General features: G+C 42.3%; 2 protein-coding genes across 2 annotated transcripts; both read right to left on the bottom strand.

Moving 5' to 3' along the window:
• Positions 1-564: 564 nt before the first annotated feature.
• klf5a (Kruppel like factor 5a) lies at positions 565-10,117 on the bottom strand. Its single transcript, XM_084020857.1, has 4 exons — positions 9,667-10,117; positions 7,453-8,605; positions 6,248-6,307; positions 565-3,726 (listed from the first exon to the last, which is right to left on the bottom strand). Exons 1-4 carry the CDS (start codon positions 9,829-9,831, stop codon positions 3,548-3,550), a joined length of 1,557 nt encoding a protein of 518 aa, XP_083876983.1. The 5' UTR covers positions 9,832-10,117; the 3' UTR covers positions 565-3,547.
• An 855-nt stretch (positions 10,118-10,972) lies between these two features.
• On the bottom strand, positions 10,973-26,870 carry pibf1 (progesterone immunomodulatory binding factor 1). The gene is made up of 18 exons (XM_084020646.1): positions 26,289-26,870; positions 25,977-26,077; positions 25,681-25,879; positions 25,456-25,575; positions 24,402-24,535; positions 23,966-24,074; positions 23,724-23,843; positions 23,563-23,624; positions 23,264-23,389; positions 22,612-22,710; positions 18,505-18,670; positions 18,147-18,297; positions 17,170-17,260; positions 16,670-16,772; positions 14,809-14,939; positions 13,488-13,572; positions 11,890-12,069; positions 10,973-11,622 (listed from the first exon to the last, which is right to left on the bottom strand). The coding sequence occupies exons 1-18, from the start codon at positions 26,553-26,555 to the stop codon at positions 11,569-11,571; spliced, it is 2,298 nt and encodes a 765-aa protein (XP_083876772.1). The 5' UTR covers positions 26,556-26,870; the 3' UTR covers positions 10,973-11,568.
• Between the last annotated feature and the right edge of the window lie 206 nt (positions 26,871-27,076).

The following is a 27,076-nucleotide window of genomic DNA, read 5'->3' on the forward strand; positions in this document are numbered from 1 at the left end:
ACATCTGAGGTAGATTACAACAGAGACCCTGGGTCACATTTATGACTTAAATCAAGAACATATGGTGTGTGTGTGTGTTTGTACGTCCATTTCAATGCAGTGGGATTCCCCTCCGGCCCCCAAGTGGTGGTCAAATTTATTTTCTTGTCCATTGTCTCTTGCTGGGACATCAAAGGACTATTGTTTGTTGATCAGCTAGGGTGCTGCAGGTTACTCGCAGGTCTCGGATGAGAACGCTTCGCCTCCACATCGTCCTTTCTTATCTCCTTTTGCTGAAACCGAGCCGTTAAGCGGCTCTCTGCAGAAAATCCCCCAACGGGATCAGCACTTCTACAGAAAGCATGTTAAGATTTTAAGAGATTTACGTGTGGTTATGTCTCATTCGTTTCATTTAGGCCCTGGCGAGGCCAGTATAAATGCACCACAGACACGACACTCTATTTGCACAGCATGGCTTGCTCATCAAAAAAAAACGACTTTAATGCAAAACTGATGGACAAAAATCTAAATGTACCACACGCTTTGATCTGAAATCTCCCCCATTAACTTCAGCACAAGAGCACATCTGTAAAAGTGTCAGTTGACTTTATTAGGATCGGTTTCACTCAGTTGAAGAAAAAACAACTTTTGTCTTTGGAACGTTTAACTAGAAAGGAAAACAAATCTACAAAATAATTTGTTGGAAGGACAATATATAAAACAATGGCATCAAATATCTTTTGACAAGAAAACAAAACCAAAGAAAAAAGGCTCAAATATTTTTTTTGGATGCAGGGCATCTTCCTCTTTTTGCCCTTTTGTTTACAAAACAATAACAAAAGAGGGAAAAAAATCAAGTTATTTACAGTGCATATATTTACATTAAGGCATTTTTTGCTGGGGAGAAAGACGGTTGATCTGATACAACCCCCACTTCTACACAATCAAATAAATAAGTCAGATTTACCATGATACATTACAGTGCTATATTATCTTTATGCTACCTGCAGTGAAAGAACAAATACAGTTATAGGTGCAGGCTGAATCACACCATCAAAACGGACATTCAAGTGTAGGTTAAAGGACAACGTTGACATCTTTTCAAGTCTGTCTTAACACAACACTCTTGTTAAGAGTTTTTGATTGATGCGATCGTTCCTCTCGTCCACAGCGACCTCAGTGCAACTGATGTAAAAATGACTTCAACCAACGAGCCAATGATAAACACAAAGGGGTATTTTTTAAAGTTAGTCTTTTTAGCACTTTGTATTCCTTGGAGGGAATACAGTCAATGCTGTTCACATGAATGCGAGGTTGATTCAGGCCATCTTACCCATCCACTAATAAAAGACACGATCACCTAACGAGTCAAATGTCAGGGATTTAAAGGAATTTGTTTTAGACTTTTGAGCATCACAAGCTTATTGCGACACACTAACTTATAATGCTGCTGGACTATAACTCAAAAGGACTTTTCCCAGCTAATTATATTTTATTACAAGTGACTTTTCATTTACTCTATTGGCAGATTTGTTTTTCTTACTTACTACAAGCAAAGATGCATTGTATTCACAGTTTTTAAACATATTTTTCAAAGGCCTTTTCCCCCCCAGTGAATGGAGTAAAGTATGTGATCTCTTCCCTTTGTTTGAATTGGGTTGGGTTTGTTTGAATTGTTCTTTGTTGTGTTGTTTCATGCTGTCCGAAGATAAAGACAAATTACGGGATTATACGGGAAGACAGCTGATCAGTCATGTGAGATAAATGTTTGCTACGTCAAATGTATTCGGCAAATGCGTTTCCATATCCTGGTTTTAAAAAAAAAACACCTAAAGCAAACTTGGCTGTTTCCATACAGCTTTTCTGATATAAAACATGTTTGAAGGAATCAGTAACTGAAAGATGACGACATCTCACATTATCTCCAGCTTAACTTCACAATGCATCAGTTACACTGAAAACGTTTGGAGCTCGGATCGCTTGAGGAACGCTTGCAACAACCAACAACTGGTGCATATGGGCATGTTGTTTTAGGAAAGTTTAAAAAATGTGAACTTATCCTTTAACAAAACATAACATAATGTCCATGTTTGATTGACTGATAGAGCCAAATTACAAGTTAGTTGTGTACAGAGTCACAGAGTGAAAACTCTCAGAGAGAGGACTGTCTTATTAATTAAAAAACAAAGTTCCACATAATCTCAGGCAGGATGTCCATGAAGTGGCCCGGTCTGTTAAATCACAATGGATGATGTATGAACCTTGTAAATCAATAAGAAATTCACTTTTTTTTTCTCCTAGAGATTTCAATAGATTAAGAAATAAAAACAGCACCACGTGTGTTCTAAAGGACTGTCTACATTGATCACAGCTCTGCTACCACTGAACAAAACCACATAAATTAGAGAAGGAGGCACTTAATAAGGTGTTGGTGATGAAGATGATACTTTGGTTAAAACATGTTAAAGAAGTAATAAAAAAAAAAGGGGTTATGAGATAGCTGTACAGCAATAGTATTTTGAAGATGCTTAATTCAAGCTTGTGCATCAAATACAGTCAATTCTGATTTAAGTGAATGGATTCTAGGATATGTCAACGGGCTCTGCTTACATTTCTCTGGTTGGAAATCCATCGAAACACAACATGAATAATTCATCACCTAATAGCTGCTCGATAGCAAACATCCACCTCCTTCTGTTTCTCAGTCGTCCTCATTTCTCTCTCTCTCTCTCTCTCTCTCTCTCTTTCTCTCTCCCCCTAAAAACAAAAATCTCTTCATCTCCAGCCCCTCCTTTGTCTTGTCCTGCACTATCTTCTCCCTCTCCAGAGCATAAATGCCTTCAATTTTTAATATCTGAACAGCAATGATTTGTTTGGCGTTTACAGACATTCAGTCCAGTAGTGATAATGATTGTTCCAGTGGTGAATGAGATGCATGAGCCAAAACGGCTCAGAGTTAGAATACCAATTCTAGTGCAAACCGAAAGGATTTGGTTAAAAAAAATAAAAAATAATAAACGAAATAAAAAACAAAAGGTCAAACCTGGATATTCCAGTTATATGAACAAACATTTGGCTTGACTAGTTTTTGCAAAGAAAAGCTTCTCCGTTATAAGAAAAATAAAGCCAGTTCTATGTTAGAGCGGCAGAGACAATAAAAGATGCAGTTTGGAGTTTTAAGTGCTTTCATTCCAGTCACACAAAAGAGTCCAATTGGACTGGAGACACATTTTGAAGCTACCGTTTTCTTATTGATATTATATTTTCTTCTTTGCGTTTGTCCAATGAAATATATACCAAGTAGATCTGGAGGGTAATGGAACAGGAACTTCATCTGGCCATTATCTTTCTACTTTACAACCTCCGAAAATTGTCCCACTTTTGGTTAAGAGCAACGCGTTTGTTAGGCTATCGTGCCGTCTCAGCAGAGGATAGCAGCACCGGGAGCAGCTGTGGTGTCATCAGGGCAGCTTGTAACATGGCCGCTGTGGGAGACGCATTGAGTGCTTTGTGTGTGTCGAGATAGTGCTTGTGTGTTTGTAGTGTGTGTGTGTGCGTGCAAACGCTGCTAGTTCTGGTGTCTCTTCATGTGTAGGGCGAGGTGGTCGGATCTGGAAAAGGAGCGCGAGCAGACGGCGCACTGGAAGGGTTTGGCGCCCGTGTGCTTCCGGAAATGGCGCGTCAGCTCATCCGAACGGGCGAAACGCCAGTCGCAGCTGTCCCACGTGCACCTGTACGGCTTCTCACCTGCAGGACGGGGGAAGAGAGAAAAAGGTCTGAGTGCAGCCGCTCTCTGAAAAAACCAAGCAACAGCAGACCTCGGCTGAAATTCTTGTCCAATCACCTGATCACCAGGACTCTTGTATGCGATTGCAAGAGCTGATGACGCCGACTGTTATTAAAGCGGACGTTAATTCCCTGAGTTGAATGATTCATACAGTTGGGTGGAGGAACTGGGAAAACAGGCTTTACTGAAAAGTCTAATTGTCTAACAACATTTACAGTCATAACGCTGTCACAGGCATTCATCAGGCGCCGATGCTGCACAAGTTTCCCACGGCCGACTCGTCTGTGTTGTCTGCCTTTACCTCGGCGCATTTTCTCTTTGGCAGGAGTTTCTCTGTCACTCCAATCATGTACAACCGCAGCACCAGCCACTCTGAGAAAACTTGTGAGACCTGTGTTTCAGATCACGCTAACCCCATGCTGGCTTCTTTTTTTTAAATTGCATTTTAAAGGTTAGCTAAAGCCTATTCAAGTTAACAATGTTGTTTGTTTCTCTATGTATCGGATTAAAGAGTGCAAATTATATTGGAATCTAATGGAAACTGTGCTCTCTGACTGGATGCATTTGTTCTTCTTCTCCTTTTTAAATCAATTTACATATTTCTGATGATCAAAAACAGGATAGTTAATAATAAGAAATTCTCCTGCAAATAGCAAATAATAATTCAACAACAGTGTGTCTTTCCAGAAACAATGTCCTCATAACTCGGGATAGTCCACAAACCTCACTATGTACAGTTTCCATTGGAAGTAGTTCCAAAAATTGTTGACAATTTTGTGTTCTGCGGCTGTCTGATTCTGATTAATAAAAGATCAGTTCTGGAGAAAAAAACAAACAATAATGCACCATAAACATTATTCCATTAACCTCCATTAAATTTGCTTAGAAGCAGGAATCAAAGAGATGTAAATCTTTAAAGCGCCGACAAATAAAATGTAAAACTATCCGTTTGTCACGTGGGCGAACCAACCCTTTGAAACAAGCACGGCAAGTGCTACAGTGTCGCTAAAACAGCAGCTTTAATCCTGTTATTAACCACGTCGTGGTCAGAAACACACACACACACACACACACACACACACACACACACACCTGAAACTGAACACGAGGAGAAAATGAAAAGAAGGGAGAAATGTTCGGCTCTTACAGTACACTCATGAATCCATGCATGCACACACACACACACACACACACACACACACACACCTAGACAGACACACAAACAATCAGGGTAATGGATGTTGATGGAGATTAGAGTGGGAACTCCCACAGGGACCCAAACGCATTAGGAATCATCTCATACAGATTACTGACAGGTGTGTGTGTGTGTGTGTGTGTGTGTGTGTGTGTGTGTGTGTGTGTGTGTGTGTGTGTGTGTGTGTGTGTGCATTCAGGCCACTGGATAAGAGAAGTAGAATGAGTAGCAGACTAGGATAGAAATGGGAAGGGGGGTTGAAGGTGGGAGGCTGGCACAGAGGAGAGGACGATTAGATGAATGAAAGCGATAGAAAGAAAAGGGAGAAAATAACTAAGCGAGGCCGAGAGGCGGGGAGGATAAGGAAGTTGCTGCTTACATCCCTCTTTACGTGTCGTGTCCTCATCCTGTGGTCTATAATAACTGCAATAACCACAATCAGTCTGCAGCATGAATGACGCCAGATCTAATTGTCGTGTCATGTTCCCAAAACTGAAATGCGCGGCACGCACACCCACAGCGATGTTCTGAACACGCAGTTCAGATTCATAAGTGGAACAAACTTTGTACTGTAAAGTGGTAAGAGTTGAGTGAGTTTTGTGTGTGTGTGTGTGTGTGTGTGTGTGTGTGTGTGCGCGTGCGTGTGTGTGTGTGTGTGTGTGCATATCCAGATGAGTTAGGAATGCATAGATATCAACAGAAGCTTTGTTTTGTTAGCTGGAGCGAGGTGGGGCCCCAACACCTAAGCGCTTGTTTGTTGACTTTGCTCATCCAAAACGAATAGTTCAAATATAAATGTTAAAGAAGAAGAAAGACTGAAAGAAAGACAACCAAAAAAAAAAGAAAGGGAAGGAAAGAAAAAGGGAAACGGACCCTGGAGTGCACACAGTGATAACTGAAGTGGAAATATTAGGAACAAGATGATCTAAGATATTTTTGTAACGGATCTCGTCTATATTTATAGTGGCAAACAGGCCACACAAGCATATTAAAGCGCTTAAACATCGACGCCCGAGCGGCCACCGGGATCCTAAGAGAGCATAGTCGGAGAGTCATCCCCTGGCAGAAGTGTGTCACTTCCACCTGTTTTGATGGAATAGTATATTGAGCAGAGGATGGGAATGGGGTAGGATACATTTACACACACATGCCAGGAACACAACACTCTGCCTAGCAACATGGTGCCAGCGCAGATGCCGAAATACGAGTCGCGTGGGCAGCGTGATTTTTTATTTTTTTATGCGTCTCCGTTTTAAAAAGGGGCACTAATTAGAGGAATGTCTTACCGGTGTGAGTCCTGAGGTGGGCTTTCAGATGGGACGACTTGGTGTAGACCTTCTTGCAGCCTGACGACAGACAGGGAGATAAACCAAAACAGAAGGCTTAATCCAAATGCAAATCATTCACGTGTCAGATATGCGTTTGCCCAATAGATCGAGATGTGGTGTACGCTAGAAATGTGAGCTAATGAAGAGCAGAAGCTGTTTGGAATGAGATGCAGTGAACGTTTGTTTTTGTTATTCAGATTTTCAGTCTTATTTGGTATCAAAAATGTTTAAATGTGATGTATTGAGGAGAAAATGAATTTGACTGCATGCCACTAAAATCACACCTGACATCCAAGTCGAGATATTTTAAGATTACAAAACCTTTTGGGCGTTATGTTATACAGAGTTTGTATATAAAAATGTCAAAAACGGTCATGAGGATTTCAAATGACGTAGAAAGATTTATTCAGGCTTCAAATAATGAAATAAGCTCAAAAAGAAAGTCAACGTGTTGGAGATTAAACAGTGAGCAGCTGCAGCAGTGTGACTAATATACTCTCGGGTAAAGTGCGGATGCGTCCTTGTGTGGATATGATGGAATAGAAGTTAGACGTGTGGTAACATGCTGCGGGAGGCTCCGCTTAAGCCTATTTTACACGCCGCCACAGGCTAGTTGACATTACACGTCCTACAAGTAGCTGCACATAATACAAGCGCAATCTGAGCCAACAATTTAAAAGTGTGACTGTATGCAAATAATGTTTTGGAAAAAGATCAAATGACTTACGGAGAACATCCATTTAATTAACGCAGCCACACACGCCGGTTCATTCCACAATCATACCAGTGATTACTTTAAAGCCACAACAATGTGTGAGAGCTCAGGGCTGAGAGTTCTTCAGCCGTTTGAGGTGAGATAACAAAGGCAAAGTAGGTTTTAAACCCGATGGTTAATTGGAAGACAGTGATTGATGTTTCTGCATTGATGAAATATTTTAATTCCGGTACAGTCGGAGCTCTGCTGTGGCTTCAGTACTCGTAAAACTGGGAAAGTCATCGTATGAACAATGTCTAAATTTTTTTTAAAAAGCACTGATGTCTGAAAAATAATGCTGCTTTTTTAAAGCGGACCTTTGTGAGTGGCGCGCTGTAAAAATAAACACAAGCACACAACAGAGACAGGACTTGCACACACGGTGTCAGACCTGTGTTATTGATCTAACCTGGGTAATCACAGTGGTGGATCCGTCGTTTCTCCAGGTCCGGGTTGTTCCTCCGGTTGTAGCGGGCAGGCACAGTGGTCTGAGCTGGGGTTGGGGCTGGCGTTGTGGCAGGTGCATGGGGAAGGCCTGTGGCTTGGCCTGGGACCGGTGTGGGACCTGTAGCGAGGGGCAGGGCTAAGCTGCCCGGTCCTGGGCCGGGTCCGAGCCCAGGGGTGCTGCCTGCCAACTTGGAGGCGATGGTGGCTGCATATGAGGGAGGGGGGGACATGGTGTGGAGCAGCTCCTTCTGCCTGTCGGGGCTGCCGGGCTCCGAGCTCGGCGGAGAGGGCGGCAGGTAGGGTACCTGCTGCTGGAGGAAATGGGGGTGTGCCTGAGCGTGGGGATGTGTGTACGCACCACCACCCAGGCCGCAGTAGGCAGGCTTGGCAGTCTGCTCTTGCTGAGATGCAGAAGAAGCTACCGGCAAATCGTGGAAAGGCGTGTGGATTGTGGAAGTGGAAGTGTGTTCTATCTGCTGCTGCTGCTGATGATGATGATGATGCTGCTGCTGCTGCTGATGCTGAGCCTCCATACCATTGCCATGGTGATGGTCCAAGCCAGAGTTCAGTAGCTGAAACAGCGAGCCACTGTTGTCATGGTGGTGGAGAGCATGCTGCTCAAACTGCGATGACATTTCCTGTTTGATGAACACTTCTGGCACTGGGTCGCCGCCACGGCCACCCCCCGACTGGTTGAAAACACTGGTGAAGTCTGGTAACCCTGTTAGCGTCATGTTTATGGCTGAGGTTTCCATGGCAATACCGCCGGGGCCGTGCCCAGAGGTGCTGCAGCTACCGCTGGACGCCGTGTTGGGGCAGTGCAGCTGTATGTTGGGGGAGAAGCACGGGGAGGCGGATTCTGTTTTGATTTGGGTGAGACCCGTGTGGTTCTGCTGCTGAGGGTGCCGCACCTGCTGACACAAGCCCATCCTCAGGTAGGCGGCGTCGGGGAGGTAAAGATTCATGTTGAGGGTGTAGGGAGCCCCGGTGTGATCAGCAGTGAAGAACTGATCCAGCACAGACGCACTGTCTCTGTGTGACTTCTGCTGGCTGTCTGCATGAGGGGGAAGGGGATGAGACTGAGGAGCGAGATACCTGCCCATCTCATACTTTGCCTGTTGGATAAAAAGACAAACAAAGATAGAAAAAAAAATGTTAAAGTCTGGTTTAGAAACATCTTATTTTATGGTAATAAAGTAAACTCTGCTTAAATTAAATGTATCCAGCCTGGACTTGCTTCTCGTGACCCACCATGCAACTATTCGGAGGCACTATTTTGAGAAGACAAAAGGTTTGATAGGACAGTCACCGCTAAAACATTTATCAAGTAGTCATCAATAGGCAGTTGCCACATTCCCTCTCTGGCTGCAAGGCCGAACTCAAAAACCCACCGGCCGGGAGGCCAACAGTTAAAGATCAGGCCATGAAAACCTGATATAGTACATCTCGTATAAACATTGGGAAATTTGCACATCTGCAATTAAAATAAAAAAAGGATGAAAGCAGCAGCACACGGTTGATCAAACTGTCACCATGGGTGGACAACTTTATGTTGGGGTTTCGGCTGTGTGGTCTAATTCCTGTGTGAATCTGGGGGCAGGTATAAAAGTTAGAGAAGCCCTGCAGCACAGGATGAAACAGCAACATGAAAGGGAATGGGGAAACACCCATGCCTCCCCTGTCCGCTGCAGTAGCAGCAGCAGCAGCAGCAGCAGCAGCAGTCTGGGGATGGGCTGCTATTTCTAGGCTCCTGATCCCACCAGCTGTTATTAAGCAGCTCTCTCCTCTGCCGCACAAGTTCCCTGCTAACTGGGGGACAGAGTTGCCGGGAGATTTCTGTCCGAAGCTGGAGTCAGTTGTTGTCAGCGTGGTATGATGGGGAGAGGGGGGGGGGGGGGACCAACAACTGGTGGCCAACTGGCTGCCGTAGAAAACATGCGGCGAACGCGTTTGGCAGGCGGAGCGGCTCCGCTTCGCGTCCAGCTGGTCGCTCGCTTATTAGCGCAAATAATGCAAAAGTAAGTGGCGAACAACATCCCGCAGCTAGGCTAGATAGACATTTGGAGGCCAGCGGGGGGAGAGAAACTGTATGTACAACCACTCTGCCACGCCCATTCAATGAAATACATCACTAATGTGTAAAGTCGGTTTTATTTCCAACCGTTTTTTTTTTTACCTGCGTGTAGTCGTTTTGTCCAGCCTTGTCCGTTTCTGTGATCTTGCAGTCCAAGCCGAACAACACCGAGTCCTCCATAGGGAATCCAGCGGGCAGGGTCGCCTTCTGGAGCGGATAGAAGGGATCCTCCTGCCCGCCGCCGCTCATCGCGAGTGTCGCGGCCATGAAGCTCCGACGCAGCAGCGCAAATGATCGCTCGTCCTGTTATGCAAAAAAAAAAAAAAAGGAAAAAAAAAAAAGAAGGGAGGATGCTACAGCGTGGTGGGGTGAAAGGAGTGGAGCCGACGAGGTGTAGTGCGTATGGTGGAGGTATTAACGCGTGCCCGTCTGCTACATCTCCGTCCACTTGTTTCATCCCTCCGCCGGCCCGCGGACAGTTTTCTATCTCCTGCTGTAGGGCGGAGCGGTCCGGTGTAAATACTGCACACGCACCGCCCTCCGAACCTCTAAAGAGGCTTTGATCATTCATTCACTGGCCACCGCCCTACGCTGCATCTACATACGCTGACAACACTGTCGTAAAGTGTACACAGGACCAGCCACACACTCATACACACGCATAAAGGAAGGAGAAACTCAACCAAAACCAGATTTTTTAAGACATATACAGTATATATAATATATATACATAGATACATGCATACATACGTACATACATACAGTATATATACATATATATATATATATGTATATATATATATATGTATATATAAATATATATATATAAATAAATATGATTATATACATATTATATATACATATATAAATAGTGTATCTATACATATATATATAAAAGCAGAAACTTTCCCTTTGTGGTGAACAGCAAGTTATTAACACTCTATTAAACATGAATAATCACTTCATAAACATGTAATAAATGGTTTATAACACGTTATTAATGCTCAGTACTTGTTTGCGTGCATATATATATATATATATATATATGTTTATGTATGTATATTATCTATACCTATATAATGCAAACATATATAAAACATATATACCGGTATTACAATACGTAATCAAACTGATGTATTTGACGAGTTTAGCTCCTCCACAGAACACATATTCAACCATTTTCACAGGTTGAGTAGCACTCCTACCGACAAGTAAACTGAACTTTATATGCACAATTGGTGGAGTAGAGTGTTCCTTTAATATGTGAAGGACTTTAAATATATATTTTAGGCAGGACTTCTATGTACCATGAACACAAATGGTGTTTAAAATCACACTTCATCACATTTTTTATTAATTTAAATGCCTTCTGCTATGACAACTCAGAAACTCAGTTTGTATGAAAAATTGCTACGTCTTACAAGTGATACACATCGTTTTGTTTTTTAAGCAAATTAGAAAATATTACATTTTCTAGCTATTTCATGAAACAGGAAAAGAAAGCAATGTATCAATAGGCTCAAAACTGCTTTGAAGCACTCCTCTGGTCGAGTTTAATATGACACCAATAAGAACATGTCTGAAATGATAAAGGTATGCCTACTATGTCTATATTTAAAGCCAAAGGAGCCCCAGCTCGTGCAAATCAGAGGCTAAGGTTCCTGCAATGCTGTTTGTCTGTAGCCACCAGTATCTGCAAACCTGGAAAAAATGAGAAAATAATGATAGACAGACCTAATAAAATAGACCACTGCCAAGAAAGAGGAATTTTTGGGCGGTCAGTTAGCTAGGAATGTGTACCCTGTGGAAGGTAATACCTCTGGTTTTGGACCAGTACGCTGGGAATTTATCCTCTCTGAACAATATGTAACTAAGGATGAGAACAACAAAGCACTCGGACACTAGTAGCAGTTTCTGCTTTTGTATTTCAAAAGTTGACATTTGAAAAGCCTCGATGAAATAATAAAACCCTGAGTGACAATAAATAGCAACAGAAATTAACGTTCATTTGGGTTTCTGCTTCGTCTTTTTGTACCAGTCGGGAGCTTCTTTGTTGGTCTACAAATGAAAGAAAAAGAAAGGAAAACATTGGTTAGAAGAATGAAGTGCATTCCAGCAGGAGCTCTTGCTTGAATTCTTAAGATATTTTCACCTATTTCACGTTCTTGTGATTCGAGTATTTATAACTATGTCTTTGCTCAGCTCAATGAAAAGCTCAAATTAAACTTTCGTGTCGCCCTCTCTTGCTCCTTTGTCTGCGCCTCTGTCCAGGCAGGTTGAGGTGGTGTGACTCATATAAAGGGTGTTGCCAAGTCAGACACTTACAAACACGGTGGGTTTGGGTTTGTTTGGCGACTCTTCTTCTGAGGTCCTGTTGATACGTTTGGACTGATGTTTTCCTGCACCCGAGGTTCTCAGAGCCGTTTTATCCATTTCCAACAGGTTTAGAGCGTCTCCCTGTCTGGACCGCATGCTGATCAGGACCTGCTTCATCACTGCTAACTCCTGGAAATTCACATAGTTCATGAAAATAAGTATGTGAAAACGAGGGTAAAACAATAAACAGGGATCTTTATGAGAAGTAACTCAAGATCTCAACTAAATCACCAAGTCATTTTGACAGAAATGTTGTTAAACAAGGATGAACTTAACATTCATCTTATAAATGTATTACAAATATTTTGTATGACTGATTTTCCATAATGCCAACAATTGTATATTTTATAATACCTTTTCAACATTTTTTGTGAAACATTTGCTTAAATATGCTGGTTTTCAGGAATTTTTATCACCACTTTCTGATAACACACTTGTCTGTTGAACGCCAACTATGGGACAACTTGCATCAAGCTCAACAAGCTCAACGAGCTCAACAAGCTCAACAAGCTCAACAAGCTCAAGGGTCTGCAGGGGTGGCAGCAGAGCAGAGGGGAGGACTCTGGACCATTTCACGGTTCTATTTATCACCCCCGAGGACATGAGCCCTGGCATGTCACACACACGCACGAGCACACACACGTACACAAAAACACACATGCACACCGGTGGCATCCCAAACAGCCAGGCTGAGGAACAGCTGTCTGTGACAGGGCACATACTTCAAACCGGCAAACGGCTGGTTGGGGGGGGGCACTCCCACGCGCACGTACATACAAGCATACGCAATCTTGAAGGAAGCATTGCAACATGGTGAAATTACATTTTTGTTTTGGAGCTGTGACGATTAGTTGATTTATCGACCAGCTCAGTCTTTCTCAAAGCGGGTGCTGGGGACCCCCATGGCTCCTTGAGGGGGCCGCCAGCAAAAAGGGGAAGTTTTTTCTGCTATAATTCCATCCATGAGTAACACAAGACAGAATGTATGTGTGTCAAGCATATACTTTCTGAAGTAGACTGGGGATCCTGGGACAAAATCAAAATCAATCAAATTGGGGTCCGCAGTATAATTTGTGTGAGTTTAGGGGTCGTTGACAAAAAACAGTCCGACAACATTGGATTACTTGACCGATGGAAAAATTAGTCAGCTATTATTTGACAATTATATAGATAGATCAAAAAAATAATTGAAAGATTAGTCATTGATGAAAATAATCCTTAGTTTCAGCCACAATAACAAAGGTTGTCATTTTTTACTAGTTTGAAAACTGGAGAAGAGGCATGGTTGAATCTGTGCCTTTGCACAGAAGAACGGATTAGCAGCGCGGTTAGCAGTTACATCAACGGCTGTACTCGTTGTGTTGGTTTTACTCATAAATCTTTATTTTCAAAAAGGAAGGTTCTGCTGGAATTTCCTGTTCCTCGCCCGTTTGAAACAACCCGATGTACTGTAGTACAAAGCCGTTGAATGAACTACGTTCCATCCTAGTGGAATACATCAAATAGCTAACATCAAAAACAACAGCGAGCACCTTCTTCATGCATACCTCTTGGTGGTTGAGGAGTCTCTCCAGATCGGCAGCCATGTTGTTTTTCACTTGTTGCAGTGCGGTCCGTTCTTTCCTCAGGGAACTGGTGTTGCACCCAAAAACAGGCAGAGAGAGAGAGAGAGAGACACACACACACACACCAGATTTTAAAGGGTCGGTTCACCCAAAAATAAAATCATAATATTTTTAATCTTTGCTGTAGAGCTATGTATCGGTCAAGATTGTTTTGGTGTGAGTTGCCTAGTTTTGGAGATATAAGCTGAAGAGCGGGGCTCAAGTTGAAGGACGTCCCTTTACCGTCAGAAAAAATACAATCAGGGAGGTTGAAAACTAATTTGGGAATGAATTTGGGACAAGTTTATCATAACCAGTTAAATAATGTCTGACTGTTTTATGTTAATGGTAACGTTATAGTTAAAGTGAACTAACCTGTCAGCAGCTGACGTTTGCATTTAACATTGGTGAGATGACAATGACGTTAACTTAATCAAAACTCAACAGCAGTTCATATCATGTTAACCACTGATTATGAGGGGTGATCGTCTTGCAAATCTTTAAACAGCAGCTGAGAACTCTAGACAAAAATATTAAACATGTTCGTCTTATGGCCTGATATCTTCCTCTGCAGAGACATGGTTGTTTTTGTTATTGTCAATTTTGAATATCACCAAACAAACTGTGAATACAATTAATATTTAAGAGAGAGAGACTGTAGTACATGAATTGGTGAGTCTGTGTTTCTGATGTTAAAGAGATTGCACTGCATAGCCACAGGAAGACTTCAATATATCTGTCAGATAGGGAGGTTTGTGGAGCTTATGGGGCTTTTAAAGGATTTTTTTCGCTCTGCTGCTTGCCCCAGGTGAGAGCTCAGTGGTAGAGAGCAGCAAGAGAAAACCTGCTGTCTGTCAGTTTGCATATTCCTCATGTTAAAATACAGAGGGGGGAGGGGTGGTGCAGGAGAGATTTAGGTCCGTGCCAGGAAGCTACATGTGTGCTGATGTGAGAAACTCTCTTATTGAGCATAGACAAACTCATGCACACATGCAGATTTGCACAAAGCCGTAATAAGCTATCTATGAGAGGTACAGATGAGGACATGGGGAGAGATAGGGATGTATATCAAGGGTGGGGTGGTATGGCCTGCTGCCATGATAAGTAAATTACAAGATACAAAATGTAACTAATGAAAGACGTTTGGCAGGCAAGGCAAAAGCTTTAATTGCCTCAAATTAAAAACAAATGCTTGTCTTTTTAAGTTCCCTTCCTCTTTGTATAGATGTGTTGCTGTATGCTCTGGTCTGTTCTGTACATGTACCTGACATCGTCCTCAACCGAGGTGAGACGCTCCTTCAGCGTGATGATCTGTTTATCCTTTTGTCTCACCGTCTCGATCAGGTAGCTATAGGGCTGCTGTGTCTGCTGTAACAGCTGGTTGGCTGCTAACAACTGAGGATCAACACACATATGTGCACAACTGAGCAATTATGAGTAAAAATACATCATCTACACCAAGTCAGGGTCGACTGAGGTTCCTTTTTTTTTAACCTCACTTAATGATACACCTGAGACTAATGAGTGTACATTTTTTTCACATGCTGTATGGGTCCACAGACTGTGGAGAGTCACACATGATACAACAAAAAGAGAACATCTGTCATCATATTTATTAGACTAACTTTCTTAAAATAGGAATATTTCCAATTTAAAAATGACTTTATACACAGTTTAAGTTATAAAAAAGAGCAATTCTGTCTGATATATATGACCGACTCTTGAAGTTACAACCACAGCCAAGATTTCATTATCTCTGATGTCATACAGGGTCGCCCATAAAGGTGACTTTTTATGAAGGTATGTGTCCTTTGGATAAACATGTAAAAGTATTCATATGAAGACATAAAGTGAATGTTCACAAACTTAACAAGCTATGAAAACGTTTGAATGTACTGTGTGTATTACACTTTTTACTCGGTCAGTATCGTGCTTACAATCGGCGAAACAATAGATAAAGTTAGGGTGTTACACATTAAACCACTTTTACGGCCAGCCAGTAGTTAGCTGGGTGAGTGGGTGGAGCATCTGCGTGGGTGGTTAAGTGGTTAACACCCTTTCTAGTGAATAAAAAGTATAATTTTTCAGCCTTTTCTTTCACGCTCGATGAATAATGAGGCATTCCAGATGAGTGCCAGTCAGTCACACCGTTGACAGTTGAATGGCCGGCTTATTTAGTCACAAACCTGCCCGGCCTCTCTATGTTATCTTGCACAATCGCTCCTCTCATTGAGATTATAATAAGAAAATGAGTAAGAAAATAAAGCAAGCACACTGGTTGCCAGAGCTGTCACTCTCATAGTGTCAAACCCTATTGGATGATTGTTAGCATCAGGGCATGAGTGGTAGACATGTGACTTAGGTTCACACCCAGTCACGCTCAGACAAAACACACAAGTCTCGGCGTTGCACACACATGCACATCATATGCCAAACACAACAAAAGCCTCAATGATTGGCCTGCTGGGTTGTTGGGAGAGTGAAGAGCGTGGCCGTCACAGTCTTTGGCACTGTTTCCCACTGCGCCAACAAGTATGACAGGTACTAAGACAAACTTCTGGCCCTTCCATATGAGGTGCGAGTTGTCTGCTCTATTTTCTGGGCAAGGCTTTAAAAAAAAAAAGGTTCAGAGAACCCCCGGGACCATTGTTAAACTCAGACCAAAGTTTTAGAAAATAAAAGGCAGAGGGCTCTCTCATTAGGGAACCCTGAAATGTGCATGATGATACGTGTGGTGACCGACCAGACTTTAAACCAGCGATAAGCTCTGCTCTCGCCGTTGACTTTCACAGCGGAGTGTCGTGCGATCGTGTTTGGAAGTAAATGCTGGGTGTTGAGAGAGAAGAGCCACCGATCTTGGCTCCGTGGTAATGACTATGTTATGTCATCAGAGAGAGAGGTAGAAAATAGCTGAAATAAATCACACGGCTTTGATAGCCAAGCTGTAGAATAACCATAATCTGAGTTGCTGTAGGAGATTTGTGATAGTGGGAAAACAAACTTGTGATGCAGGTGCCGACTTGCAGTGCTTTGAGTTGTTTTTTCTTTTACGTTATATAAACGCTCTTTTAAAAACGTCATGGTCCCCGGGCAGGCACACACCTGAATGCTCTGTGGGTGTTTACCTCTTCAGATATCTGTCCTGTCTGTGACTTGTGTCTCTCCAGCTCTCTCCTCAGTGACGTGTTCTGCCTCTCGAGCTGCAGCACCCGGCGGGCCAGGTGAACGCTGCACAAACAAAAAGGTTTGGAAGTTCCAAATCATTATTACACCAGCAAGTTTACACTAGTGTGTACGCGTTGTTTACCCTACAGTTGATATAAACAGTTGGGATGAATGACTGCTTTTGGCGGCAAATGCATGAATCGTATTCAAAGTGTGGGGTTAAAATGCAGCATCACACCAGTTGTGATGCCAAATCTGTCCATAATGGTCGGCAGAAAAAACAATATCTGTTTTATATGTCAGCAAACTAACATATCAATTTAACTCGTACTATATTAGCATGTCTACTTAATGAATACAGTATATTCAGCAGAAAGCATACACAGGTGTGATGTGAGCAAATTCCAGGGTTTTTTAGAGCCATCTCGTACAATGTGTTCTCCTCTCTCATGTGCTGTACCTCTGTTTTAGTCGTCTTTTGGCCGTTGTGGGAACATTGGCTCCATAGCCGTATGAAAACAGAACTCTCTCTGCCTCCTCTTCATTCTCAACTGGCAAAAGAAAGAACAACAATTACTGTCTAAATGCACTGCTCAAAATCATTAAGGGAACACTACTATTATTGATGTACATTGTATAACTTGTTGAGAACAAAATCATCAGCCCACTCAGGGCTGGATTCATAATCACATAATCACACCGAACATTTAAATCACAGGCTGATCCAACTTGTTTGAATTTCGTCACGGTATTCATAATGTGACTCAGTAGCGTGTTTGGCTCCCGTCTGCCTGTATGCACTCCCGACAACATCTGGCCTGCTCCTGATGAGTCAGCGGACGGTGTCCTGCAGGATCTCCTCCCTGACCCAGGTCTGGGAGGAGTTCCCCCAGGACAATCAGGGCATCGATGAGCTCCTGGACAGTCTGTGGCGGTCCTTTGCAGCCACAGACTTTGACACAGAGCACAGGTTTTCTTGCTTTTGCCTCTCCATTGCACCTGTTGTCACATTCATTTGCACCAAAGCAGGTGAAATTGATTAATTTCCCCTGAAGTTTGTGATGATTAAGCGTTCCCTTGATTTTTTGGAGTAGTGTCCATTTTAATAACAATGTGGCAATGCTTAGTTTTCATTTGTCCTGTGTTAGTATTTTGTTACTACCAGACAAGCCTGTATTACAATTCGGTTATGTTCAACAACACATTTCTTATCTCCTTAATTTCTGTCACAAGGTCGGCCATTACAGCTCCACAACAGCAATTACTAATCTTTCCATTATTGTCCCCTAGATCTTAATCCCCTACGATGGTATCTGTTAATATTATTACACCCATTCTCTGATGCCAGACCAAAGCATTTGGGAAGCAGTGCCCGTTTGTGCTTTTATCTTTCTGACCTCACCGTAATGTGTGTAATGTAATGAGTACGGTCCTTACTTTCAGCAGCCTGCATGGTGACTTGGTCCAACTCTTGCTCGAGCTTTTCATACGTCTCGAGCCGAGACGCCTGCTCGGCATTCTGAGCGTGCATCTCCGCCAACCGCTTCTCTGATGACGACTGCAGTCTGTAAAACTCCTGGGTCAGGAGCTGGAGGGAGGGAGAGGAGAGAGAGAAAAGAAGGAGCAGTTAGAGGAGAAAGATAGTCAATGTCAGAAATTTCAGAAATTATTTCTGTTGTGGCCAGTTGAAAAATAAAAAAATTTCCTCAAATTGTACAAGATCATTGTGTAAACAAAAAAGGAGGAACACATTTAAATGAAAGGACGATTTTTATTGTTTTCCTGTTTAGAGTACCTCCAGTTTCTTCTGCTGTTTCTCACACTCCATCTGGCACTGGGCCAAGGCCTTAGCGGTCTCTTCCTTGACCATCTCAGCGCGCTCAGCTTCAAAAGAGTGCAGCTTGGCCTGGTTGGACAGTTCTGCAACCCGGCCGTCGGTACCCAGCTGGAGCCGACGATACCTGCGTAGATAGAGACACACGGTTTGAGCATCGACTGTGGGCACACGACTCACTCCATATAAATGTGAGTAGGTGTGTTAAATGAGGGAGTTAATGTGTTTTGGTGCAGAAAGATATAACAGAACTCAAGTCTGGGCCCCTGGTTGAGCTCAGGCATGTCTGGTGGTTTCAATCAAATTTTGCAATGTATTTGCTTATATAGATACAATCACATGTTTGGAAATTGGCATAAAAGGGACTGTTTAGCGTGCCTTGCACAATGAACACCATAAGTCACCAGGCAGGAAAGCAGGCCTGAAATCATTTGGTAAGAGAGGAGTATTTCTTAATGACACTCGCAGCAATATTTGTTTGCTTTTTTGATGATTCTATTTGGCAGCAAGAGAAATGCGTTTCGACATAAATGTTTAGCAAAGAAGATATTGAGTGTATTCTACATATTATCTCAACAGTTTCCAGATGGCGCAGTTCTGCTTTAAGTCAAAGTCTTGTTACGTAAATGTGTGTGATGACGCTTTCATACAACAAAGGGACAGTTAAAAGCATTTTACCTTCAGATAAAAGATTGATGTTTTAAGTCATTTATCAGGCAGCCAAACATCTGTTAATCCTTCCTTCCCAAAATACAGTTAGAGATTTTTCTCCTTTGCTCTGTTTTACATCATGATTGAGTATCAGCAGGTCAAAGTAACTCAAAGAAATATTTTATGGGAAATTATGAAGGACTTTTTTTCAATATTTTCAGATTTTTTTAAACCCTTACCAGTTAATGGATTAATTTAAATAAATAATCAACAGAAAGTGAAAATAATCATTTGCCGTTGCGCTAAAAGTAAAAAGACAGGCAATGCAGACCCCACTGTTATTCCCTGGGCAGCTTTCAAGCACCAACACAGACTCTATTAAACCATGGAGGTTGGTTGGATAATATTAATAACTCTCGATTACAGTTGACCTGATAGGATTTCATCATCCATGGAGCGCGGGCCTGAGCTGAGTGCTCACAGTGACAGACATGTACACATGGTCGACATTGCCTTCTTTTATTAATGGGGGCTGCAATCTAGACGCAAATAAGAAAAACGTTCCTAAAAAATGTAGCTTACTTTACCAGACGAGTGAAGTGGGCCACGGTCTTTTTCTGTATTTTCAAAAGACAATTTTAATGGCAATATTTACTGCCACAGAGCACTTAATTCAGGTGGGCTCCCCAAAGGCAATTTCATTACAACACTTTTTGGGGTCTGATAGAGTGGTGAACATGGAAAACCGTACTCAATTCTGTGTCTTTGTTTTGGACGAGTTGATGGACGTAACTGGCCAGTTAGCCAGCACTGAGATACAAGCTGGTCCTCTATGCTACAATCATCTGACGCCATTTCAAGCTTGTCCACCTCATTCTTTGCCCCAAAAATAGGGGCATGCGTGGGGTTAGGGGTTAAGGGCTTGTGGCTAGCATCTGTCGTTGCTGGCTTGCGATGCGACGCAGAGAGGGAATGTGATCGCAGCAGAGAGAGAGAGAGAAAGAGAGAAAGAGAGAGAGTGAAGTGTGTGTGTGTGTGTGTGTGTGTGTGTGTGTGTGTATGGAAAGACCAACAGCTGGTGGTTTGGATCTAGAGAAATGACTGGTATGTAGTAGTAACCCAGGACAGGGACACTACTACAGCTACTGCTGCTGCTGCTGCTGCTGCTGCTGTGGCTGTGTGTGTACTTGTGCCTCTGTCTGTTTGTTGCTGATACAATATTGTTAAATGAAGTTTAAAATATAAGAAAAAATGCCCTAAGTACTGAAAGATGAGTTTCTAGACGTGTTTTTCTACACAATTCCTTTCAAAAACATAAAAAAATGTTTCCAACATGGGTGTGTGATTAGAAATATCAGAAGCAAATACACATAATTTGTTCATAGACAGACGTGTATGTATGCAGCAGAAATATATAGAATAAAAAACAGGGTACGTTGTTCAGGAATATGACTGAAATACCTCCAATAGGAAAAAATAAATGCTGCCTTAAAGTATGTGTGTGCGACTGTGCGTGCAGATAAGCTCACAATTTATCTGTTGCAATTTCCATGCAAGATTTGAAACTTCCTACAAGGCCATGACCCAAAGGCACCTTTCGAGGCTATACCGAGATGAGCATTGTTGCCTGGGGCAGAGATAGTGAATAGCAACTTGGAAACAAATCACTAAAAGGATGTTTGGGACTGGGGACATGACTAAAAAGTAGCACTACATTTAAATATGATAGATCTGAATAAAACAAAAGGACATCAGCTTTGTCAAAAAAAGAAAAGAAGAAAAAAAGCATGTCTAAAGAAGCAATTTAAATTCCTTACCCACAGTTTAAAGGGATTTCCTCAGCATCTAAGTAGTCTTCGGTACCACACAGTTTCCCGTCTCACTTTGCATTCAACCTGCGTTTAAAGTACATCCCTCCCAAAAGGCAGGCAGCCTTAAGACTTTTAAGATTCTGATTCACATAAGACCGCAGTTGATTTGGAATTTGTTTCAGTGAGCTCAACAAAAAAAACATATAATCACAGAGCACACGCAACATAAACCCACTGACACGATTACAATACAGTAACCAAACAATAAATACAATAGTGTCACCAGATGGCTCGTGGCCTTAAAGTGACATGTTTAGGTGCATGTGCTTGTTTATACAAGTGAAGCATTTAGGAGACGGGTTGCTTCAGGATAAGTGTTATATATTCCTGCGTGGTTTTTTTACCGGAGGGTAGCGGAGTGAACACGGTGTGAGCGGTCCTTTAAAATGTTCAAACCTCACCGCTGAATGGGGATATGACCAGACCAGTGACACCAGTTGCTGCTAAACTGACCTTCAGTGAACTCTGACTTCTATGTGACGTTCTGACCCCACAGTTACAGCAAGGCATTCATGTGATCTTTAGAAAGAGAAAGTGAACCACAGCCGCCGCAGTCCTGCAGCTCCCACAACATGGGCTAAAGACGTGACTGTGCTGGCTCACACATCAGCATCACAGCAACAACAAACTCCAGGAAAATACTCTCTTAGCTCTTACTTTATCGGCAATGATACGTTGTGGTTTCCTTGTTTCCTTCTTTTGACAAATGTACTTATTGTAAGTCGCTTTGGACAAAAGCGTCTGCTAAATGACCTAAATGTAAATGTAAATGTACTCTGAATGTAAGCTTATGGTATAACATTAAGTTTTATAAAAACAAGTCACAAATAAGCACAGCAATGTGCTGCTATAAAATATATATCACATGATTTGGCTTTAGGCACCTCCATACACAAGCTGAAGCTAAAACTACAAAAAATCAGGAATGATGTGGTTAACCACAAAGCCATATTTCAATTTCATACATGGTTGACAATGACAAAAAAATGCACTAAACTGCCTTTGATTTCTTGACAGTTTGACAGTTGCCCTCAGGTGAAGTTCCTTCCATGGTATATACCGCCTACTAAGAATGCATCCAGGATGTGACCTACATTTAAGAAACTTCCAAAAGGCCAATAGAGCTGTCAAACGGTGAGTTTTGCTTAATAAACCATGTCTTAATTATTTATTCACTAAAGTATCTAAAAGGGTCAAGCCCAACTTGGTCTGCAGGTCGCTGCTGAAGATTTGAGAAATGGTGAATACAATGACAAAGCGTTGGTTCCCACTTTAAACCCTATTTAAATAATGATATGTATTGGAACATTAAATTGCTAAAAAGAAACAACATAAAACTGCAAAAACTACTACTATCTCCCTTCCAGTCATCTAACTTTGCATATAGTTTTGGTTTTATCTATTCAGATTTGTGTTTTCTGTCTTTGTCTTTCGACAAACGATGTGAATAGAATCCCCTTTATGATAAACAAATATAATTCATCTGTGTGGCTAGATAACAACGTCAAAGTTTCAAAGAAAAAACAGAATGAATGGTCAAACTCACTGTTCCAGCACTTGGTCGTATCTGGACTGGGTGTCTCTCTCAGCAGCCTGGGCTCTGTCCTTCTCCAGCACTGCATTGTCTCTGGCCTCACGCAAGTTCCTGTCAAATACACGCACACAGTATGCAGTACAAAGGAATCAGCGTGTTCAGTTATGGCGTTAATAATTTAAAAATTCTTTAGTCTTTTGACGCTATGTTGGTATTTCCTTTTATTTTGATGCTCCTGTGAATCTGTTTTGAGAGTTCTTCCTCTTCTTAAATAATAAGCATAAGAATTCATTATTACAGTTTCTGATTAAACTAGATGTGCGGTTGAAAACAAAAAACCAGGTTAGAAATTGTCTTTACTTATTCTGGTGTGTGCACAGTTCATCTCTTCCCCGTTGCTCCAGTTTATAAATAAGAATGAAAACACAGCTTCCTGCAATAAAATTACAGGCCACAGCTGCACTTGATTATTGAGAATGAACATCGTGAATTGACTTCTGTTTTTAGATACACAACGTGGTGTTGTGGTCTTGTCTGAAACGAGGAGAAAGAAAATGCAAATTCCTCTGGTTTAAATAGCACCCCTGAGATCTATTTATATTTTTTACAAAAATATATACATGTATATAATTTCTAAGGCGTTATATAAAAAAAAGATTGATACCTGTTCTCCCTCTCGTACATCTCCCTGGAGGTTCTCTGCAGATTGTCTATCTCCAGACTGGTTTTCAGCCGGATGTTCTCCAACTCCTCTCTCAACTTGGTCTCGTACTCTGACTTATAGTGGTCTCTGTAATGAAGAGATTGTTTTTTTTTTTTGTTTTTTTTATGAACTGACTGGATCATAATGCCATTTGGCAGATGAAACATCATTGTTGGGATTTTTGCACAGGGTAGGTCTCCCACATTAAAAACACTAGAATATCTGCTGCTGGTGACTGGTGTAAAACAGCAGAGCCTAACCTGGATGCTACATATTTTTCATAGGCATCCTCCCTCGCCTTCTTTGCATCTTCTAATTGCACCTGGACACAGAATCAGGAAATGAGAGCACATTAGAAGACTCCTCCTTATTGAATGTCTGTTATATAAGATGAGCGTCGTAGCTGATGAACTCCATGGACCTGCAGCCTCTCCAGGCGGTCTTCTTCATGTGCACAGCGGACACTTAGCTCCATGTTCTGCCTGTGTAGGTACTCCTTGTCCTTCTGCAGGAGAGTCACTGACTGCTGCAATGTCGCCACCTGGAGGGCAAGAAGAGAAATATTACAATGACATTATACCCAAAGAAACTTCAGTGAGTATTTCAACACAAAATATACTGTGAGAGTGTGTATGTGTGTTTGTGCAGATGTGTGTGAAGCACCTCTTTAGTGAGTGTGTTCCTCTCTCTGGTCACTGCAGTGTGAGTCAAGTCTAGTGTCTCAAATCTTCTCTTTAACTCCTTCAGTTCTGCCTCAAAGTTGTCACGTTCACTATAAAATCACAACGTTAAATAGGATACATTTGAACTGGCACAGGGGAAACTAGATCTGACTAAAATTGTTTTGGATTTTGTTTTCATGATCCCTAAAACATCAGATATTCTCCAGATTATCCTTAAAAACAAAGACAAAGACTTTTGGCTGCCTGACTCATTCAAGTGCTGCATCCTTCAAACAACACAATCTACAAAACTATACAGCAGCCTTCAAATGGAGTCAAAATTTGATGGCTGAACCCTCCTCATCAAACATGCAGGTACGATCTCTCATTGTGTCACACAAACACACACACACACACACACACACACACACACACACCGTTTGATGGCAGGGTAGTTGTCTCGGCGAAAGTCTCCTTCCTGGATCTGCTGTTTGGTATCGGCTAGTTCTAGAGTCAGTCTCTGGCTCCTCAACTCCAGCTCAGTACGTAGCCGCCGCTCCTCCTCGTAGCTCTGTGGATATACGCATGAACAGACAACTTTTTCATTATGGAGTATTCACATTAGATACACTATGTTATAAGCAGGCTTTTTAACTCATGAACACCCTACATCTTTTCAGACAGGAATTTAAACAAGCAAACTTGCACTGAATTTACCTGCTGGATGTTTCTAAGTGGGGAAAGGAAACTGATAACAAAGGCAAACACCTATACAGTAATTATGTCTAGGTACGCTGAGGCATTTAAACAATGCTGATTTAGTCTCAAGGGGTCTCAGGATTTCCATTGTCATGTCATTTTTTTCCTCCAAATTCTCACCATGCCTACAGCACATTGCATCATGATCTCATCAATGTGTCATTTCCGCCTAAAGGGCAACTACTGACTTGATTGACTGGAAGGCATTTTTTGTAAATTATACGACTCTCATTCTAAACACTGAAGGCTGAGGAAACAACCATTTCAGGAACGCTGTAACTGACCCGTCTAGTATGAACAGAACGTTAGCTTACATGTCTTCCACATTTAAGTTAAAGGTAAGTGCCCCACTTGACACTTTCTGCATTCTTCCTGTCTGTTTTCTAAACATGTGACTCATTGTCTGAAGAATAAGTGTTTGTTTAAAGTGTGTTCGCTCTTAAGTGTTTAAATAAAGCAAAACATGTAGCTCAAATACACCTGGAAAAAGGTTACAATAAGCAGTGACTTGTTGTTATGCTGTTCAACAGTTATGGTTATTTGAACTTTACGCCCTACACAGTCTGTGATTTCAACAGAAATGAAACAAAAAATGGTAACAAAATATAAAGAATACAATAATGCATAAGTGAGATAAAATGTGTGTAACTTTAAAGCATGTGAAATCATACAGAAAGGTGAAAAAAATAAACATGGAGGTGTAGTATAAGCTTGTATACTTGTGTGCCGTACCTCCATCAAAGCCTTCATTTGGGTTCTGTGTGTATCCAGGTCTTCAGTCAAACTGCCTCTCTTCACACTGAGGTCAGCTAGCTGAGTCCGCAGAGGAGCGACCGCCTCATAAAAACGCATCTAAACACACAGACAAAGGGCCACCATGTTAGATTCATCATGCACTGTATCGTAGTTGTTCCAACAAGGTGGTGTAGAGATCAGGGAGTGCTTCCCCATACTCACCGCTACGTATTCCTGTATGGAGATTTTGTCATCGGGGAGGTCACGGAGCTCCTGGTACTTGTCCTGGGAGATGTCCAGATTCCTGAGGGACCTCCGCAGCTCTCCAGCGTTCTCACACAGCTGTCGGTCGGTCTCCTCTAGCTGCTGCTGCCTGAGCAGGATGGCCTCCATCTCTTGCTTACGCAGAGTTTGCTGTTTCCTGGTGATGACAATCTTTTGTTATCAACCATTACAATGGCATGGCAGTTTTCCCACAGTGCATTTCACTGTCCATCCCCAACTTCACTTTTCCTCACCTGTTCTCCTCTTGAGTAAGTTTCAGCTGGCTGTCCAGTCTCAGGGCCAAAACTTGTTTCTGGTGTAGAGCATCATTCAACCTCTCCTCCAGCTCCTCAGCCTGACATGTATAATCACATGCATGGAAATAATCATAGGGCTATTACTGCGTTAAAGATCATTTTGGAAATGGTAGTTACTGCCTCCCCCTGTCTTTATCAGTTGGGCATGACATAGCGGTAACCTCTCATAAAGTCAGAATATTATATACGAGAGGCACAAACTAGCTGTTAACACCCGTACAAACACCGTGCATGTTTCCTCCCTCCTACCTTGGACATATGGTCGGCCTTCATGTTGTCAATGATCAGGTTTTTCTGAGAAAGTTCGATTTTCAGCAGCTGGACGTTGTGCAGCAGCTCCTTCCTCTCGATCAGCTGGCGGGTCACCTTCTGGGAGCCGTCCCGCTGTTCGTCGGACGAGGATATGTCCTCGGTGGTGGGCACGGTTGTCTCCAGGCTGATATCCTCGGACTCCAGGTCCAGGGAGGTGGAGACGTTGGCGGCTGTCGACCTCAGCTGTTGCTTCTTGGGAGGCATTTTCTGTTGTTTTCTGTTCTCCTTTTTCGACTAGCTAGCATGCGAGGCAGCTACTAAAACGGGGATTAGAAAAGTCTGCTGCGCTAATCAAGCGTTAACGGACATCGCGATATGATACTTTAACGTTAGTTTGCAGTAGAGAGAACCGTAAATAAATCCCGACCGTACACGAGTCTAGCTATTATACACGTTTTAAACGTAGTAGCAGTGTCCTTATACTCGTGAAAATACGATATACAACCCAATACGCCGTTTACGTGACACACCGGAGCTGACCAGAGCTTACTGTGAAATATTATTACTTTTAAGGGTCCCGCTCCGAGCAGCCTGCTAGCCGCCAACGGCTCGAATGCGATGGTGTTAAGTGACGTTGACTACAGCGCCCTCTGTGGCAATGGACCTGCAGTACAACGAACGTCCACTCGTTACGATGCAAATACATGCAGTATGTCCTCCTAGATACAGGGGTCGCTATACATTCGCCCAAGCAGTCTCTCGTCAGCCTTCCTCTGCTTTGTTTT

This window comes from Eutrigla gurnardus (assembly GCF_963514095.1).
Source record: "Eutrigla gurnardus genome assembly, chromosome: 11".
NCBI lineage: Eukaryota > Metazoa > Chordata > Actinopteri > Perciformes > Triglidae > Eutrigla > Eutrigla gurnardus.